This window comes from Rhipicephalus sanguineus, chromosome 2 (genome assembly GCF_013339695.2).
Source record: "Rhipicephalus sanguineus isolate Rsan-2018 chromosome 2, BIME_Rsan_1.4, whole genome shotgun sequence".
Taxonomy (NCBI): domain Eukaryota; kingdom Metazoa; phylum Arthropoda; class Arachnida; order Ixodida; family Ixodidae; genus Rhipicephalus; species Rhipicephalus sanguineus.
In genome coordinates, this window is record NC_051177.1 from 49,146,611 (window position 1) to 49,166,563 (window position 19,953).

The window sequence follows — 19,953 nt, forward strand, 5'->3', positions numbered from 1 at the left end:
TTGTTTCGAAGCGCAGCTTACTTTAAAAGTTACGATACGGCTATTACCTTACGTATTCTCCAATCGCACGACCAAACTCCTCGCGAGGTTTCACTTAGCTAATAATCCATACTTTTTTTCCCCCTCATGATGCGTTTCATCGGCTCCATGCTGGCCGTCAGCTAGTAGTATCCCAAATCGACAACCATATTGCGGGCATCACGTATGTGTCTTTAAGCTGATATTAATTTTAGTATCTGTTCTCGTGAGGAAGTTCGTGCCGTACTGTTGCTTTATATTCACCTATGCTGGAGAAAAAAAACGCTGGACTCCGCACAAAGTTCAGATATAGTGAATAATTTGAACAAAGCTGGGGGGCTGTAACGAAATAACAGTGCCGGATAACGGGAACATTCTTGGGTGGATTTTGAACTGTAACGACAAAAAAAGAGATCCTTAAGACACGTGACAGCCCGCTTGTAGAGTTTTGCTCCTTTGTGTACATGATTGTTCATACTGGAACACATCCGCAGATATTTCGTTGTTTCTTTTTGTTTTTTGGTTTTTTTGTATTTAAGCTGAAACTACAAAAGTCTTGCAACTCGCGCTCTGCCTATTTATACGACATGGGTGGCTGTAATTCTGGCTCCTATAAGGACTACCACGTTTCTTTTTTTTTAACACAGTAATATCGTACTAACCTTGTTTCTACAGCGGGAAGCGATTGCACATGCGAAAATCACCAACCGGCACACATTTGTATACCCCATACTTCAGAAGAGCGACGTTCTCGTGATGTGGCAGTCTCACAAAGCGGCTATTCCTCACGGTTTGCTTTATTTAATATATTTTATTCTTACACAAATATCTAGCAGCGAAGGGCACGCCCGTTGGTGCCCGTCCTGTCCACAGTCTTCTTTGTCCTCATCTGCTTAATAATGATAATTGCTGGGATTTTACGTCCCAAAACCACGATAGCCTAGAGACGCCGTAGTGGAGGACTCTGGAAATTCCGACCACCTGGAGTTCTTTAACGTGCAAATAAATCTAAGCACACGGGCCTCTAGCCTTTTGCCTTCATCGAAAAGCGACTGCCGCGGTCGGATTCGGCCTCGCGAGCTTCGTGTTAGTAGTTAAGCACCATAACCACTAGACCACCGCGGCGGCTGCCGTCTACGTGGTTTTTTGGGCTAGTTGGCTAAATGCATCAAAAGGCGTCAAAGCGCCACCACGCACGGACGAGGAAGACACAGCGGGACGAGTCTTTGTCAGTGTCCGGTAGCGCTATGACACTTTTTGAGGGTTTCATCTACTTCGCGCCTAGATGTTTACCTAAGTATGTATAACGAACTAGCTGAAACCAAAGCTTCGCTACATCTTATTCTTATTTGCGGTGAAGTTTTACACAAACAGTTACCAACGTAAGCAGTCATCTCGGCAAGAGGTATTATAGGGCAAAAGAGAATCGCTTACTTGTCCTGACCATCGTCACTTCCTGCGGTGTAGGTGGCGCTGGTTACTTCCAGGAGTGGTCGCGTTTCGGGCACGGGGACAACCAGTGCGTGGTTCGAGTCGCGGTTGGCCACGGCACCGCGCGCACTTCTTGCGTCAGCAATAAACGCCCTGCTCTCCGTGTTTCCATCGTCTTCCGCCTTGCTTACGTCCTGGTAACAAAAACATTATATATATATATATATATATATATATATATATATATATATATATATATATATATATATATTACGAAAGTACTCGATAAGTGACTTCTTGAGCGTCTGAACACAGGTCCGTCCGTACTAGTTACAGTGTGCACATAGTTGCGGTATGTGCAGCGTTGATGTCAGTAGTGAAGTTTGCGCTCATACTTGTCAATAATATAGCAGTAATCGACGGCGTTTAACGCTTCATTTCTACCTAATGTTGCTAAATATAAATAAATAAAATATATATACAGGACCACTTGGCAACTTATCCCGAGTAAGAATGCTCCAGCTGCGGTTTGTATAGTTATGCAGTAAAAAGGAAAATTATCATGTGATTTCAGTAGTAGTAGTAGTAGTAGTAGTAGTAGTAGTAGTAGTAGTAGTAGTAGTAGTAGTAGTAGTAGTAGTAGTAGTAGTAGTAGTAGTAGTAGTAGTGGCAGCAGCAGTAGTAGTAGTAGTAGTAGTGGCAGCAGCAGTAGCAGTGGTAGTAGAACCGGCATTATCGTTATTACATCTAGTAGAGTGAGAGGTAGTGATTGTTATTTTTCACGGCAGTTGCGTTTATGAGTAGCCCCCCAAAGTTATCTAACTCCTCGTAGAGTTTTTAAGCCGTCCTCGTGGTAAGTACCAACGTTGCTGATGTCGCCATTGTAACATTGGTTCTTACCAGGACGCAGGAGTTCTCTTGAAGGTCGGTGTCGTCGCCTGACGGCTGCAGCGACGTTTCGGCCGTGGAGATGTGAAGGCCGCTCGATAACTCCTCGGGACCGGCCGCGAAAGCACTCGTCGCTTCAAGAAGGCCCCGATGCGGAGACAGCTTGCTTCCGGCACCAGCCGCTGTGTCTGTGTGAGAAATAGGGTGCAATGTCAGCGCGTGAGAACAAAATCTAAAGAATTGCCCGAATTATAAACCGCAGCATTGCACCTAACTGGGCATGTTGGTACGCATTACGACGGGAATGAACAGCGCTATAGACATAGGACGGTGTTAGAACGACAGGGTGCTGATGTCTGTCGTTCTATTGCACTACAGTGAAACCTCGGTGATGCGAATCTGACAGGACCCCCCAAAATATTCGTATCATCCGAAATTCGTATCACCAGAAAGCATGGAAAATTAGCATGCGACAAAAGAAACCTGGCGTACATTTTCATTTTTTGCTTTTCAACGGCGCAGCAACGTCAGGAAGAACCCGGAATGATTGTCATTTAAGTTTTTAGTGGTCGGCAATCATACCAGCACTCGTAAATATACGGCCCGTACGCGCGTATTTAATTAATGAACCAGGTGCGTTGTGACCCGCGACAGCAGTAGCCCCTTTCCAAATTTAGCATGCTTTTTTGCATGACACCTGAGTACTGCCGTGAAAGTAACAAAAGAAGCGCTTTGACGCGATGGGTCTAGGCCACAAAATGACCGAACCACGGTCCTGTGTTATGATTTGTTATCGCGGAGGTGTTGGGGATGCTTTCTTGGGAGATTTACGGCCGTGCGCGCACAAGTGCAGCCTCACCGGTCGCGCATGTTGACGTTCATGTTGACTTTCATGGGATGACTGATGCACGAGGTAGGCACGTGTAAACGCAGTACAACGAGAGCAGCCCGTGTCGACGCTTTAAAAAAAAAGCATGGCGCTAATGTCCTCTGTAATCTAAACGCGAAGGCACACGGAGGCACATAAGAGCCTCAAAGATTCGCGCACACAATGTCGGAGGCCGTGACGCGTCTCTGAAGGTTTATTCTGACCGTAAGAAAAGCGTTTTTTTACACCGTTATTCTGACAATTTGGCGGTGCGGCGCGCATGCCCACGCTTGCGTTACCGCGCTTGCACGTGCTTGGCGCGTCCTCCGCGACAGCGCGGACAGCACCTCTTCGTACCTGGGCGGTAGCGTACGTTCGTATCAAACGTCGCTGGGAGAAAATCGGTGCGCAGCAACCGTACTCCATTACACTGCAGGCCAATGGGCCTTGGCCGGGACCAGCGAAAAATTCGTATCACCGCGAAATTCGTATGAGCTGTGATCCTATCACCGAGGTTTCACTGTATTCTTAAGGCACTCTTTCATGAACTTGTGATTGCACAACACAGCAGACACTGCTCGCCTTATTTAAGAGGCTTCGCCAACTCACCGGAGCAACGGTTTTCTTTATCGCTTGTTTAGTTTTGATTCTGTGCATACGAGTGCATGCGAGCCTACAATTTCCATAATAATAAGCTTTTCCCCTCAATCGACTAGCAGACACCTCAGAAGAAATGTAGGCAAAATGGTCTCAATCGCGTAGTAATATGAATCTTTGTGTGAGGCTGTCAGGGGCGACGCCAGAAGAAGGGGGGGGGGAGGCAGAATGCTGCTAAGAATTTCGCCTGCCCCCTCCCCCCCCCCTTGCCCTCCCAAGAGCAAACATCAAAACACAACGCATAAGTTTCAAGTTCCTCGCCTCTTCCCCCGTTTCCCACCCGAAGGAACTTGACTTGCTTGTCGTGGGTGTCCCCCTCGTAAAAAGATCCTGTCACCGCCCCTGGAGGCTGTACAGTACGAAAAGGTATATTCAGAGACATTGATACAAGAACTTCAAAAAGGCGTATTCAATCCGGCGTGGTACGAAGCGTGGCAACCCACAAGAACTTCGCAACGAACCTGCACACGTGCAGCAGCACGAACGACGATGCGCAGACCACCTAAATGAAACTATTGATTAGTTTCACTGCAAACTGCCCGAAAGAAAAGTCGCAAGGCGCATTGGTTACCGCGAACGTGCTACGAATTAAAGACGAAATGAAAGGACGGTCCCGCATACTGCCGGAAACGCCGTCCGCATCGATACCGGGTTCCTGGCTGAAACGCGAAATGCAGGCTTTCAGAACATATTTGCAAAACTAGAAGCAGTTGCAAACGCTAGACGGACAGAGAAATCGTCGATAAAGCAAGCGAAGACCGCGCGGCCTGAGCTTTGCCAGCCTTGCCGACTTTAAAAGCCAGCACTCGTCTTTCAGACGGCGTCTCTAGTGAAGAGGCCTTGTCGAATTTCATCCGGCTTCCCGTTTGCCAAGCACCCCTCCTCCCCCCCCCCCCTTTAACAATAAAGGTTCATCCACGTGGCCGCTTCGACTTTTTCTCCTTTTCCTTCTTTACGGTAGTTGTATCTTTCTCAGCGCGAACAAGGGGTACAATACCCAAAACACGGCGAGTAGATGTGTAGAAGACACTGGCAGCTAGAACTTCGCGAATTTTGAAACAGAATCTGTGGTGGTGTTAAGTTTCTGCGTAGCTCTTGCCGCAAAGCTCTTTGATTACGCAAGTGCTTTGTTTCGAGATAGATCATCAAGATTGCTTAGAATGTTTTGTGGATACATATATGCAAGTCAGTAAATACAGCGTTTGAGTGACTAGTTGAAAAGGAAACGAAAAGTATAAGAAATACCAAAAAAAATTAGTTAGAGCAAGAATGCTAAATTCAGGTTTAGAAGAACGGGTTAGCGCAGCTCAATACTCTCCTTCAGATCCTGCAGTTTGTGTGTTATGTTTCTGTTCACCATATATGTTAAAGCCATGTAAATTCGAACCATTAAGCAGGAAGACAACAGGAACAAAAAGTTATCAATCGGACCGCCTATGCATACTCCTCTGAGTTGTCTTCACCATGTTTAAAGGGCCCTAAACCACTGCGTGTTCAAATGAGTGGTTTCTTATTCGCCTTCACTACCCTTCCTACAAGCGCAATCTCCTCCTCGCAACTTATTTCTCTATGAAACACGTGGACACTGTCAGCACTAAGCGTTGAGCCTATCACGATTTCACGCTTTACGGCTACACGCTGCTATTTCCGCTTGCACAGTCGAAGACACACAAAACGAAGTGAAGTCAGTTGATCGCGCACGATAGTCATTGCAAGACAAGCCAGAACGGGCGTTAGATTGCATGGCAAAGCAGGGTAGGAGACAATTCGCAACTGATAGTTCTCGTATATGAACCAGTAGAGATCTTATTTCCTCATGACGCCGCGTGAACAGACTGATGGCGTCACGGATTGTGCCGAAAAGACGGGAAACATCGGTAGAGAATAACGCGCTCGCTCTTTCTATTTTCAGAGGTTGTGTCGGGGCCCTTGATCGAGTCCGAACGATATTTTGAGAAATCACTGTAGCGCAGCTCAATCTATTCTCCTTATTTTTACAGGATTACCCATGCAGTTCGTTTAATCAGACACCTTGTTCTGTGTGGCAACTCACCGCCATTGGGCACGGTTGATTGGGTCACCATGCTGGTCGAAGTCTGACTGATCTGCTTCGACTGTGGCTGCATGCGACTCGGCCAAGTAGCCACGCTGCTCAACTTCGAGCGGTCCCCACGACTGCTGTAGCCGGAGAGCACAGGAAGCTGTGGGAATTGATGTGTAATGAAAAAAAAAGGGAAAAAATTAGAGCGATAATGGGTAAAGGGATATACAATGAGTAGCGCTGAGGCGAAATTTCATGGAGCCGACCACCAAATATCAGAAGCATTTCTTTATGATCTATCTATCTATCTATCTATCTATCTATCTATCTATCTATCTATCTATCTATCTATCTATCTATCTATCTATCTATCTATCTATCTATCTATCTATCTATCTATCTATCTATCTGAGTGTATGATGAACATGACTGACAGGTCATGACATGCTATTTCCCCATGAAAAGTCAGTTTCGCCGCAAGGGCGAAGCAATGAATGCGATAGCAAGAAAAGCGGCCCGTGATGGACGCGCTGTTACGCTGCAGAAACATCTGCGCCCCTTCCCCCCCCCCCCCCCCCGGCAGCAACTACCGCACGAGCAGACAGCGGAAGGGCAAGGTTCTCCCTGCGCAAATATTAGAAGCGAGTAAGCTGGCCGACGATTTTTAAATGCGCCCGTTGCGCTCCTCGCGCCATCTCGCTGGTAATGAAGAAACGATTATAAGCGCCTGCCGTCTCTGAGTACAGCCAGCGGTAAAGGGTGTGTATATAACGCTCGCCGTTAGCTACCTGAAGGATCTGCGATTTGTAGCGTAGTGGTTAACGCCACGCGCTGCGGAGCGAGAGGTCACTGGTTCGATTCCGCGCTGCGGAAGCATTTTTCTGAATTATTTTTCTTTGGGACTTTGATATATACACATACTTATACATATACGGTGCATGACGGCAGCGACGGCAAAAACCAGCCGATACTATCCGTATAATTGCTATCGCAATAATAACATGACTTGTGTGGCTCATACACGCATACCACGGAAGATGGTATGCGGAAATGCGCCACTGGGGATTCGCAATCTATATCAACCTAGTACATTGAAAACTTTGTATGGAATAAAACTTTGCGCAGAATGCTATGCCGGATAACACTCTGAGAGACATTAACATTGCGTGGACTAATAATAAGAAAGACATACCGTTTATTATGGTTGGCGGTATTAATGCAGCACACAAACACTTAGTCCGCCATGCTGGATCAGTGGTTACGGCGCTCGGCTGCTGACACGAAGGTCGCGGGTTCGAACCCGGCCGCGGCGGTCGCATTTCGATGGAGGCGAAATGGTAGAGGCCCGTGTACTGTGCGATGTCAGTGCACACAAACACTTACATATGTACTGTGACTCAACAGGCTATAGCCCAGCGCTGCAGCTACTCGCGGACGGCTTCGCGTGAAATCGATTCCCGCAATAAGTGGGATCTGCCCGAATTTTGGGTTTCTTTTCCTTCGTGCAGCGCAAACCTTACCGGTCAGGTTGTGGCCAGCATACCGGTAGTCCGCGGTTACATGGTCAACGTCCAGCTCTAGTGCCAAGATTTCGCCTTCGTGTGGCGTCAGTGAGCATTTTTAGCCAGCTGCCTGTGCCAATTTAAAATTATAATTCCTTCGTTAAACGCGAACTGCACGCTCGATTTCATCAGTGCCAATCACGGTCTTTTCAATTCCATCAAGATCTCATACCACGTTGGTGGTGGTTGCCGGTCCTTTTGAAGGGGACGAGAAGACTAACGGAGGAGCAAACACGAAGTAGCGTATACCGCCCAGCGGTAGTCTACAACTTCTTCAAAACATCTCAAGCACGCTGGCCCGTACTCCAGTTGATGCCGCGGTGAATCTAGAGCGCACGTGCACACAGCGTGAAAATCTGCAAGCGGCAATCTCAAGCGGCAAGGCAATATGGGGTGCGCTGACGCAGCTTGACATAAAGCCATTGAATCACTCCGAGAGTATAGTGAAAGGCTTTGATGTTTCCCACCGAGCGATACCATTGGAGAATAGCTTCCAATTCACAGGAGCTGGTAGACGACACGTGCCTCGTTCGTGGTTCTCAACTAGCGCCCACGTCTAAGCCCGAACGGTTCTTATGAAATGATACGTACAGCACCTCCTTGATACGACGAAAACTACTTTCGCAGTTGCCGGGTTCTTGATCGTCTGGTCATGCAAAGGCAGAGGGAACGGAGCGAACGGCTTTAAAAGAAACTATGAACAGCGGGATTGGCCACCTGATGTCCCATAGCCGCTTAATGTAACGCTGTTCGTATATGAGGCTCGCGTAAACAATTTTCTCTCTACTTGTACAAACTAGCATGGGCTGCCGGCAGTTACCAATACATTTGGAATATCCAGCAGCTTGCTTTCGGCACGGTCCCGGTCACGCGCTCACATGGGTCCGTTACATCTACTCTTGAGTGAACACGAAAACAAAGGTACTGCAGGTTAATCGAAAGCTGGGCCAGTTGGTGAGAGCTCTTGAACATGTTTAAAAAAAAAAAAAAACTCGAAAAACCGACACGGACACAAGAAGCACCATCAAAGCTGTGGCGTGTTCTCTCTACCTCTTGTGTCAACGCCGACTTTTTGCGCTGATTTTTTTTTTAGATATGCCGATTACCGATTTTCGGTGATGCATCGAAAAGTTGATGGCTTAGACTTATGGAATCCGCTGAAAACCATCAGCACTTTTTCAAAACATTTCTTGATGCACTGTTGCTACCGCTAATTAGAAGGCTCGGGTATAATACGTAGGAGCGTATCACGATTACACGTGAATGCTAATGGACGTGATCGGTTACGGTGCACTGACAAAGGGTTCACCCAGAAATGAAGTAAAAGTGATAATTAGGGCTCCGTGTTTTCGAATAAATCCTTGAAAATCCGTTAAACACTCGCCAATGAAATTTTGACAATTCGGATTTATCCGATAAACTCCGGTTTTAACGGCCAATGTGACCCTGCTGCATTCTTTATCAAAAGGCATGTTCTAAGCGGTTATTGATACATCGGCCGGTTTGGCCGATGTAAACTTTACCTAATGTTACCAGTACCTCGTAGACCACACCCATCGCACATTTAACAAAGAACTCGTCACGCATTGAGCGAGAGACGTCAACATATGTAGGGCTCGCTGGAGCGCGAGACATCTTGATATAAAGTCACCTGGTGGCACTGGGGCGCGCCGGACAACACTGACCTCGTAACGTACACTTGCGTCTATTACAACAAGTTTTCAGGTTCTGAAATGCACAAACGCAGGTGATTTGGGCTCAAGTATTTGTGCATGTGTGTATATGTGTTTGTGTGTTCAAGCCTTCCAGACAACTAAAATACGCTTCGTGGCTTCTGATGTTTTCGCGTTCAGATATCATTCCAACTTAGATATTGGAATATTCAGAATAATGCAAAATTAAACTCCGAATTTCTGAGAATTGGGGATTTACGAATAATAAACTCCGATAAATACTGAATTTCCGCCAAAAAATTAACTCCGAAAAACACCCTCCGAATTTCAACAAAAATAAACTCCGAAAACACGGAGCACTAACGATAATGCACCGCGCGCTATACCTGCATCTCAGAAGACCAGAGCAGCCCCGAGCTATCGTCGTGTCCCGATTACTGCGTCCTCCAAAAGACGACGCCAAAATGAAACCAGTCGAAGTTGTCAGTATACGTACGGCTTCGCATTGTTCAGCCGCCTTACGCGCGCATCCTAATGCATGCTGTTTACAGCAGATGGCGTCATCTTCTCAGGTTAGGCCACAATAAATACCGCGATGCGTTTGATAAACCTTCTTCCTTTCTTTCCAACTTACAGCTGCGCGACTCTTTTGTCCCATGGCCCTGCGTCCCACGGCGTACTCCTGGTATTGAGAAAGCACGCACAGTATGGCGTATATCTGTAAAAATGTAGAAACAAGAAAAATTTGGCACCCTATCGCCGAGTAATTCACCAACGATTTCATATTCTATATACAGATGACTCGTACCACTGGCGTAGCCAGGTAGGGGAGAGGTTTGGTGAGGGAGAGGGGAGGGGGGTTCAACCCGCCCCCCTCCCCTCCGGAAAAATTTCTGGTTACGCCACTGACTAAACCAAGAAGGAAAATTTCAAAATGTTAGCCAGTTTCCCAGTAGCACATCTATGTTTTGTCTTTAGCAAAAGACGATGTTTTGAAAATAAAGTCACATTGCATCTACGCAAGCCCTAGCAACTGAAATATGATGGGCAGCAAGCAAATGCAAATGACGACGTTCATCCTGTTAATGCGACACATCCTGTACATCGAGAAACGTTAAGTAGATTTTTAAAGGCGTTTTCTGCTAGCCTTTTAGAGAATTGAGCTCAAACTCCGGCATTCAGTTATGTGTGTTTGTGGGTTAACAACGAGCGCGAAGTACTGCTAAAATGTCACATGACGACTGCTAATGTGACATCTCAAGGTCTCGTGACCGTGGTAATCTCTAAAGAGCAGTGAATATCTTAAGAAGCATGTTGAGAAAAACAAGCCAGCTGTGCCTGAATAACCCCACGCAGATTTCTGTGTAAAAAAAGAAAAAATACGTTATTGAATGCGCAGTATGTTCAATACAAGTGAAATGCTGAAAAGGCACATTTTATTTCACGACCGACAATGTATATACATTGTTGGACGTGAAATAAAATGTGCCTTTCTATAACAGAAGTATTGCAAAATACTAAACGTGCAATTTTTTGAGCTGGTTTGTTTTTCAAAAGCTGCCATAGAAAATTTCTGTGAAATTTCATTCATGTTCATTCCTTGAACCGTAAGACCTTCCGACACCTGCGAAGTGCTCTTAACGTTCTTCAGCGACATGTCTTGATAAGCTCTTTGCGCATTTCACTCAGTTTGCATGCTTGTGCCCATGTGTCCATTTTCTTTTTTGTTATTGTTGTTCCCATTGTTCCGACAGATTTATTAAAGACGTATTCCACCTTTTATTTTCTAATGATTCTAATCCTGACGATATCAAGTTTTATGTAAAACCTACCGCTGTTTTACCAATGTCGGAAAAACGCGGAGTTGACAATTAACGTCCGCGAGCGTAATGGCTAAGCTTCGCACAAAAGTCACACGAAACTAAACCAATCATTCACTCGTGAAACAAAAAGAAAAACGAAGTGAACATCTGGTGACATCAGCAATATTTCCTTCAACAACGTGCGCAGATCTTCGACGCACCGAGTTCGTATAGTGATTACAGCCAATTCGTAAGCGGAGCACCGCATTCATTATAAAATATTTTGGTGACTTATCTCGGTCCTCGTCTGCGTATTTGGTAGCTAATTAGGTCGATTACTACATGTCAGGCAACCTGTAATATTCTGGTCTGTGTCTTTACTTTTTATCCCTGGCCTGAAGTTCATCAAGTTTGGAGGTCAGGCGTGTCATTCGCCTATTGAATGTATAACGGCTAAGCCTTTATTCGATTTGGTCACATCCCTCGGCCGAATTTTAATTAACTCCGAGACCTCGTACCCGTTTCGCTACTGCATTATTAGACCGCACGATCGAATCGTGTAGCACGCTCAATCGCGATATCTCCACGCGGCCCTATATTGAATATGGACAGACAGAAACTGTACCCGTACTCTGCAATTGCTAAATTTTGTTCAAGGCCAGGAAACCGTCGCCGATGGCTTTTGTGTCTTCTTATATGACCTCTCTTCTAAACGATTTCGGTCGCTGTAGCAATCATCTATTCGCAGTTATTGATCTGAAACCGTTCCACGTTAGTAATCGAAGTGGTTATCTCGGTTTCAGCATAAATAAGAAAATATACATTAACTGCCTTTCTTTCTGTCCAGCTTAAAATTAATATTCCTATTCTATATGAATGTGAAGAGCCGTGGTGTTAGCGAAAAAATTTACACGTAAAACTAAAAACAGGCTGGAAAGATATCAGTATGGGAGGGGCGGCGCCTAAGAGGAAGGGAAGGGAAGGTAATAGGACTTCTAAATCTATTTTGAACGAGGCAACAATATAGACGCAAAACTTTCCAGTCAGTACTTCACGCATGAATGAGTCCTTTCGAAACTACGTCATTATATACATCAGCGTGTTTTTATGCATCTATAGAAACGAAAATTTTATTCTACTAATCTGGACAGCTTTGTGAATCAACCAACAAACAGAAAGCTATATAAAAAAGCGAGAAAATCACTTATTAACATATATTCGCAATATTAGAATGCTTACCTCTCACCAAAAGGATATTCGAAGTTTTACAGCTCAGAAACAGAAATTTCTTCGCTGTCCCAAAGCCTGTAGACCAAAAGCGGGGCATAGACAATTCATGCGCCTCCGCGCCGATCTTAACGTGGGAAGAAAGGTGCTATTTCTGCATTACGAACATCTTTTTTTTTGGGGGGGGGGGGAGGTGTTTGAACGATCGTATAAAATCAAATCCCGAGTGCCCAATAGGGTATAATCGACCTAAAAAACGCTTCTGCACAGAACGTCGTCAAGAAACTCACTTACAAAGAGCTGGGCTTTTATGCTAGTACTCCACTCTCAACGCTTTCGCTTACCGTTTTCCCCTCCAGACACAGGAGCAAAAAAATATCATAAACAAAATAAATGAAAACAATGATTTCTTCGGCAGCAAGCTGAAGAAAGCCGTAGCCAATTTCGCACGGATCGACCATAAAGGATTCGGAGGCCTCAACTTTTTGTTGTCGGGAAAAGCCTATTCTTCTTCGAAGAAGAAAGCTTTGAAAATGATTTTAATGCAACACTATGAAGAGCGCGACTACCGCAAAAGCCAAAATTAAAGGAACGTCGGAGAATATTGGCGTGATAATTAAAAGAAAAGATAGTACACAGACACAAGTACCTGCTGTATGAGGTAAGCTTTAATACAAGAAAAAAACTAACTTTTTTGGCAGATATTATTGGCTACTTGAAATCTTTCTGGCGATTTCACTAGATATCATGTAACAAAAGAATAAATAAATATCGTGCGGTAAGTGCAAACTAATAGGTACCACCTGTGCAGAACAGCGAATTTCGTGATAAGCAACTGTATAGGCTACTTTGCCGTAAGCTTTATTGTGCTTAGAGGAAGAAGCTGCTCTAAATGAAACTGTCAATAAAACGTGTTTGAGCGCATCACAAGGAACAAGACGCTTCTTCGTAATCCCGGGTATATGAAGGGACACCAGTGGTCTCTGTTCAGCGTCCACGGTGGCACTGTGGGGATGATGACTTGTGTGAAGTCATAAGGCTATCAAGACTGTTATAGACTTTCTTAAGAGCACAGGGCTGGACACCGTGTGAAGTCAGAAGGCTATCAAGGCTGTTATAGACTTTCTTAAGAGCACAGGGCTGGACACCGTATGAAGTCAGAGGGCTATCAAGGCTGTTATAGACTTTCATAAGAGCACAGGGCTGGACACCGTGTGAAGTCATAAGGCTATCAAGGCTGTTATAGACTTTCTTAAGAGCACAGGGCTGGACACCGTGTGAAGTCAGAAGGCTATCAAGGCTGTTATAGACTTTCTTAAGAGCACAGGGCTGGACACCGTGTGAAGTCAAGGCTATCAAAGCTGTTATAGACTTTCTAAGAGCACAGGACTGGACACCGTGTGAAGTCAGAAGGCTATCAAGGCTGTCATAGGCTTTCTTAAGAGCACAGGGCTGGACACCGTGTGAAGTCAGAAGGCTATCAAGGCTGTTATAGACTTTCTTAAGAGCACAGGGCTGGACACCGTGTGAAGTCAGAAGGCTATCAAGGCTGTTATAGACTTTCTTATGAGCACAGGGCTGGACACCGTGTGAAGTCAGAAGGCTATCAAGGCTGTTATAGACTTTCTAAGAGCACAGGACTGGACACCGTGTGAAGTCAGAAGGCTATCAAGGCTGTTATAGACTTTCTTAAGAGCACAGGGATGGACACCGTGCGAAGTCAGAAGGCTATCAAGGCTGTCATAGGCTTTTTTAAGAGCACAGGGCTGGACACTGTGTGAAGTCAGAAGGCTATCAAGGCTGTTATAGACTTTCTTAAGAGCACAGGGCTGGACACCGTGCGAAGTCAGAAGGCTATCAAGGCTGTTATAGACTTTCTTAAGAGCACAGGGATGGACACCGTGCGAAGTCAGAAGGCTATCAAGGCTGTTATAGACTTTCATAAGAGCACAGGGCTGGACACCGTATGAAGTCAGAAGGCTATCAAGGCTGTTATAGACTTTCTTATGAGCACAGGGCTGGACACCGTGTGAAGTCAGAAGGCTATCAAGGCTGTTATAGACTTTCTTAAGAGCACAGGGCTGGACACCGTATGAAGTCAGAAGGCTATCAAGGCTGTTATAGACTTTCTTAAGAGCACAGGGATGGACACCGTGCGAAGTCAGAAGGCTATCAAGGCTGTCATAGGCTTTTTTAAGAGCACAGGGCTGGACACTGTGTGAAGTCAGAAGGCTATCAAGGCTGTTATAGACTTTCTTAAGAGCACAGGGCTGGACACCGTGCGAAGTCAGAAGGCTATCAAGGCTGTTATAGACTTTCTTAAGAGCACAGGGCTGGACACCGTATGAAGTCAGAAGGCTATCAAGGCTGTTATAGACTTTCATAAGAGCACAGGGCTGGACACCGTGTGAAGTCAGAAGGCTATCAAGGCTGTTATAGACTTTCTTAAGAGCACAGGGCTGGACACCGTGTGAAGTCAGAAGGCTATCAAGGCTGTTATAGACTTTCTAAGAGCACAGGACTGGACACCGTGTGAAGTCAGAAGGCTATCAAGGCTGTTATAGACTTTCTTAAGAGCACAGGGATGGACACCGTGCGAAGTCAGAAGGCTATCAAGGCTGTCATAGGCTTTTTTAAGAGCACAGGGCTGGACACTGTGTGAAGTCTGAAGGCTATCAAGGCTGTTATAGACTTTCTTAAGAGCACAGGGCTGGACACCATGTGAAGTCAGAAGGCTATCAAGGCTGTTATAGACTTTCTTAAGAGCACAGGGCTGGACACCGTGCGAAGTCAGAAGGCTATCAAGGCTGTTATAGACTTTCTTAAGAGCACAGGGCTGGATACCGTGTGAAGTCAGAAGGCTATCAAGGCTGTCATAGGCTTTCTTAAGAGCACAGGACTGGATACCGGACTCTAGCGAAACCACTATGTTACGTGGTTATTGTATATACGCATCTCTCCTCTCCCCATCATCACCCCTCATCACTCCTTTCTTTCCCCTTCCCCTTTTCCCCTGCGCAGAGTAGCAGGCTAGAGTGCACTAGCTCAGGCCGACCCCTCTGCCTTCAAATAAATTCTCCCTTCTCTCTCTCTCTCAATAAAACTTTATGCAAAAAGCCAAAAAGTGTGACTGGCATGAGATGAAGAGAAAGAGAGAGAGTGAACAGGAAGGCAGGGATGTTAACCAGATGCTATAGTATCCGATATGCTACCCTGCACTAGGGGGAGGGGGGAGAGGGGAGTGAACGAGAGGGAGAGAAAAAATAATTAATAAGGACAAATACACGGCAACACACACTCGCAGCTTGGGATAAAAATGTTCAACAAAAAAGGATGAACAAAAAAGTTACAAATTGATGAAAAAGGTTATATGGCCAAAATGAAGTGCCCTAAGTATGTAAACGAAACACGTTTTATAGATATTTGAGAAACGTGTTTGTTTGTTTTTTTAGTAAAATTGAACATTTCGGAGCGGCGCAGAGTGGCGTACAGCTGTCCAGCACGGGTCTGAGATGGAAAAGGAGAGATAGAAAGACAGTGAGAGAAACGAAGTGGAAAGGCGATGAGATTAACCAAGCACGCTCTCGGTTGGCTGCCCTTCACGTGATGAGGGGGAAAGGGGGAATGTTAGATAAGATAAAGAAGAAATTTCCTTTCTTTCTCTTTCGTGTTTACAAGAGCTGCACTAGCGTCCGGATCACATTTGTGCTTTATGACCCAGAAATTTCTTTCACGCAAGATACGTCAAACAATCTCTGAGTAGTATTAAAATGATGAAAAGACAGAAAAGAAATCAGTCCTTACATTGATGGAACACAGCGTGTAGTCGACGACGTACATGGCGATTACGAAGGGATTAACCCGCTGAAAGAAATAAAAAAAAACAGCTGATAAGTGGAAACTTGAACGAAGCTGCCAACCTTGAAATAAATGCCCCGGAGGCGGCGCTGACGTCGGTGTAAACTGAGGCGTCGCGAAGACGTCGATGTGAACTTTAATGAGTTTACGCTATCAGATAAGCCCGTTCTCTGTAATTAGGGCTACGGCGACGCTAAGAGACATAAAAAGCTGAGAAATTCCGTCAAGAGTTCATTAGATATACACCCGCTAGATCATTCAATGTAAATCAGAATGCACAACAACGTGGGAGCTTGAATTAGATGGCACTCCATGTTCAATAGGGAGACATAAAGCAACCTTCAAACGAGGGCGCGTACAGTGTTCATGCTCAATATTACTAAGCGCAAGAAAATTTTAGACAAGAGATTACAGAATGAAACAAAATTGACATGATAAAGGAAGGGCGTAAAAATAGACGATGCATGGGCTTAAAAGCGATGGTTTGCGAGATAAGCACTAGCGTAAGACGCCAGGTTAATTTCCGGCGTATGCACTTTTTTTAACGTGTCCCCAAGTAAACTCACACGGCACCGAATGCACTCGCCTAAGGCGACTCGGAGGCGGAAACTATCCCGAGTGGCTATTTAATCATCATCGTCTTCTTCTTCATCGTAGATTGATTGGAAACTTGAGTAGCTGTCCACTTAGTTGGTGGCTGAGGCTGATGATAATTAATTTGCAAAAGGCTCGGCCTTTTTTGATCAGCTGGCAGCTTTAAACCACCCACTCGTTATGCAGTTCACATGGTGTGACGCCCAGTGCGATTCCGCGCCTCTTCCGCACAACATTACATCTTTTAAAGTGACCACTTGCCCGACGTGACAATTGTAAAGGGTCTATTTCTAAAGTGGTTTCAAGCACTGGCGTGGCTTTGTGGTAGAATACTTGACTGCCACGCGCAATACACGGGTTTCATTCTCGCTCGAAGCCTGATTTTTGTTAAACTCGCCATGGTCACGTGTCTTTTTATACCGCACGCCGCGTTTTTCAAGGCCACATTCTGTTGCGGCACTCTCGCTTTAATATCAGCGCGCGAGCATTTCTGGGGCTATGAAAAGGAAAATAGACCACCACCCGTTTGTAGCACGAAGCCACAAGGAAATCATTGTGGCTTCGTGCTACAAACGGGTGGTTGTCTACTTTCCCTTTCCTAACCCTTCCGCCACCTTGCGGGATTCCGCAGCACTGATTTACAATTTCTGGGCTATGTTCTGACGTGGCTGTCGTGGCCAGAAATTAAGCCCACTACGCCGTTCTCGGAAAGAGAACGCTCAATGCACCATAGTTCACAGCCACAATAGCTTACTACAACTACCGTATCGCTACGGATGCTTACCAAGTCTGTGACGAAGTACAGCGACAGGGCTACGTCAAGCAGCGTTGTCATAGACACAACGGTAAGCCACGGAATCAGCAAAAGACGGTTGTCCTGAAATGGCACGAAGAACAGTTCATTTCATGACGTCACGAGCAAAACGCCCAAATAATAAGCTTGGCAGTATCTCATGCATCTTCTTGACCAATATTAGAGGGAACCTGAATTTGTTCTTGAGCGAATATTCCTCGCAATGTGTGGTCTCGAATGAGATAATTTAACGTGCAACAAAATGCGCGACAAGTTTCGTCCCTAGCGGGACGCCGCGATGCAAAAATTCGTTAAAGATACGACGCACAGAAAGCCTTATAGTACTTCGTGCGGTTCTTGTAGTGGTGAATACTCGCAAGTGCGAACGAGTAATCTGCTTTCTAAAAGTAAAATAGTTGTAAATTGCGTTCGCCATTTTATTTAGTACATGAGCTTTAGCGCTTGTTTGCTCGTTTATAAGGCATTGTCTACTTCTTTTCTCATTAGTGCAACATACTGAGTGCTTCAGACACGAAAAAATGGCACAGTCGCACTCAGTCCTAATATAAATCACATAAACCCTCAGCCTCAACGTAATGTCATATAGAAGAACAGAGGAAATACAGTTATATAACAACAGTTATGTTTGCACAAAGTGCTGCTAAAGCAGGTAAACGTATACGTCTCCTTTTTTTTGACAGCCCCGCCACGGTGGTCTAGTGGTTATGGCGCTCGACTGCTGACCCGAAGGTCGCGGGATCGAATCCCGGCCGCGGCGGCTGCATTTTCGATGGAGGCGAAAATGTTTGAGGCCCGTGTACTTAGATTTAGGTGCACGTTAAAGAACCCCAGGTGGTCGAAATTTCCGGAGCCCTCCACTACGGCGTCTCTCATAATCATATCGTGGTTTTGGGACGTTAAACCCCAGATATTATTATTATCCTTTTTTGACTAGCCCGGCCGTGGCGGGTGCGCTAGCTTTTTGCGCGGCTCATTGCACAGGCGGCCTGATCCTCCAATCCTCCGCGTAATATACAGCAAGTGCAAAATCTGTGCGAGCCGAGGTGTCTGGTGGCTAAGTGCGCATTATCTCTGTGTATGCCTAATCCTAAAGCTCATACCTGCGACTGGCACCGGTCGCGCGACCAAGCTTGTCGCAAACGCAAACGATCGAAAATAGCCTCTTTGGTCGCAAAAGCTACCGCCTTTTGCTCCGTCGCTCGCTGCTCAGCTTTTAAGTAGCGCGACTGCAATCGCAAACCTCTGAACCAATCAAGTGTGCTTATTTTACGGGGCAATAGCAATGCAAGCAGACGTGAACTCTTTGTGGTAACGGGTATAAGTCGCACGCAGGTGTGAACATCGGTCGTGTAGAGTCGCTTTTGTGATCCCCAGACGCAAGTGGTCGAGCGACCGGTGCTGGTCGCAGGCGTGTATGAGCATTTAGAGGACGCGTTTATCTCGAGATTTCGTGGACACACCTGAGTGACAGGTAACGCAAACCGGTTGCTCGCTTTGCGCTGTTCTGGTTCCACTGCGGTATGTTGACTGGTGCGTTTTAATTGCATTCAGACCGTATGTCGGCTACATTAAGGACGAAGCCAGTGAAAGGGTCCATTGACTTACGAGAAACAGTCCCAAAAGTAGAACCACGGAGAAAATGACGCAGAGGCCCGAAAAAATTAGTAGCAGCAGGACCAACGTAAAGCCAACTGAAAAGAACACAACTTGTGAAGCGAGGCAAATGAAAACAGCGCAAAGGACAAAGACAATAAATTATTAAACGACCTATTTATTTTAACAAGGAAGTGGCCAGTTCATGTGGTGCGTATATGCACAAGCATAAAGGCCACCAAAGATATTTGAACGAGGAAAGAATGGCAGAAGCTCGGCCCGTTCTAGATTTGCACACACGCACACACGCGTGTATATATATATGGAACATGACCGTATGTCTTTTTTTATTTCATTTTATTTTAACGCGTTGCCGATCACTTTCTTTTTCCTTAATTGTTTTTCTTCCTAAGGTGACTTCGTTGTTAGTGAGCGTTTGCGCTGTTACCTGCCTCATAATGACAAAAAGCTGCGCTAGTTGGTTGGGATTCGTGATAACAGATACTAGGCGTACAAACACGGACACGAGAAAGACAGGATGGTTGTTAGTCGGCGTTTCTCTTGTCCCGATTTCTCTCTTGTGTCCGTGTTTACACACCTACCGTCTTTTATCACGTTACGTGTCTCGTCCATTGTATTACGTTACCGTCTCCTCCTCTCGTTCTTTTCTTTCTTTTCTTTTTTTTTTGCTCTCTTTGAGCTTCTTTTGTAATTATGAGTAAACTCTCCAAAGAACACATTTCGTTGAGAATTCGTGAGTCAAACAACAAACGACAAATCGCGCTTGCGCAGCAGAGAGGGGAACATCGTTAAATTCCGGCATTCGCTCCTCGTTCTCAGAATCTCACCCAGTGCTAACCACAAGTTGAAGGTGCTCAGACTTTTAACGCGCGCACTTTGAACGTGACAGTACACGCGCGAAGTTTT

General features: G+C 45.6%; 1 protein-coding gene across 1 annotated transcript in view; it reads right to left on the reverse strand.

Annotated features, from left to right (window-relative positions):
• Positions 1-19,953, reverse strand: part of LOC119381161 (uncharacterized) — a 40,016-nt gene that overhangs the window by 1,522 nt on the left and 18,541 nt on the right. The window contains exons 3-9 of the mRNA XM_037649124.2: positions 19,039-19,124; positions 17,404-17,496; positions 15,972-16,031; positions 9,773-9,856; positions 5,916-6,063; positions 2,350-2,525; positions 1,453-1,643 (exon numbers count right to left, since the gene is read on the reverse strand). Coding sequence (XP_037505052.1) covers positions 1,453-1,643; positions 2,350-2,525; positions 5,916-6,063; positions 9,773-9,856; positions 15,972-16,031; positions 17,404-17,496; positions 19,039-19,124 — 838 coding nt within the window. The remainder of the gene's footprint in view (positions 1-1,452; positions 1,644-2,349; positions 2,526-5,915; positions 6,064-9,772; positions 9,857-15,971; positions 16,032-17,403; positions 17,497-19,038; positions 19,125-19,953) is intronic.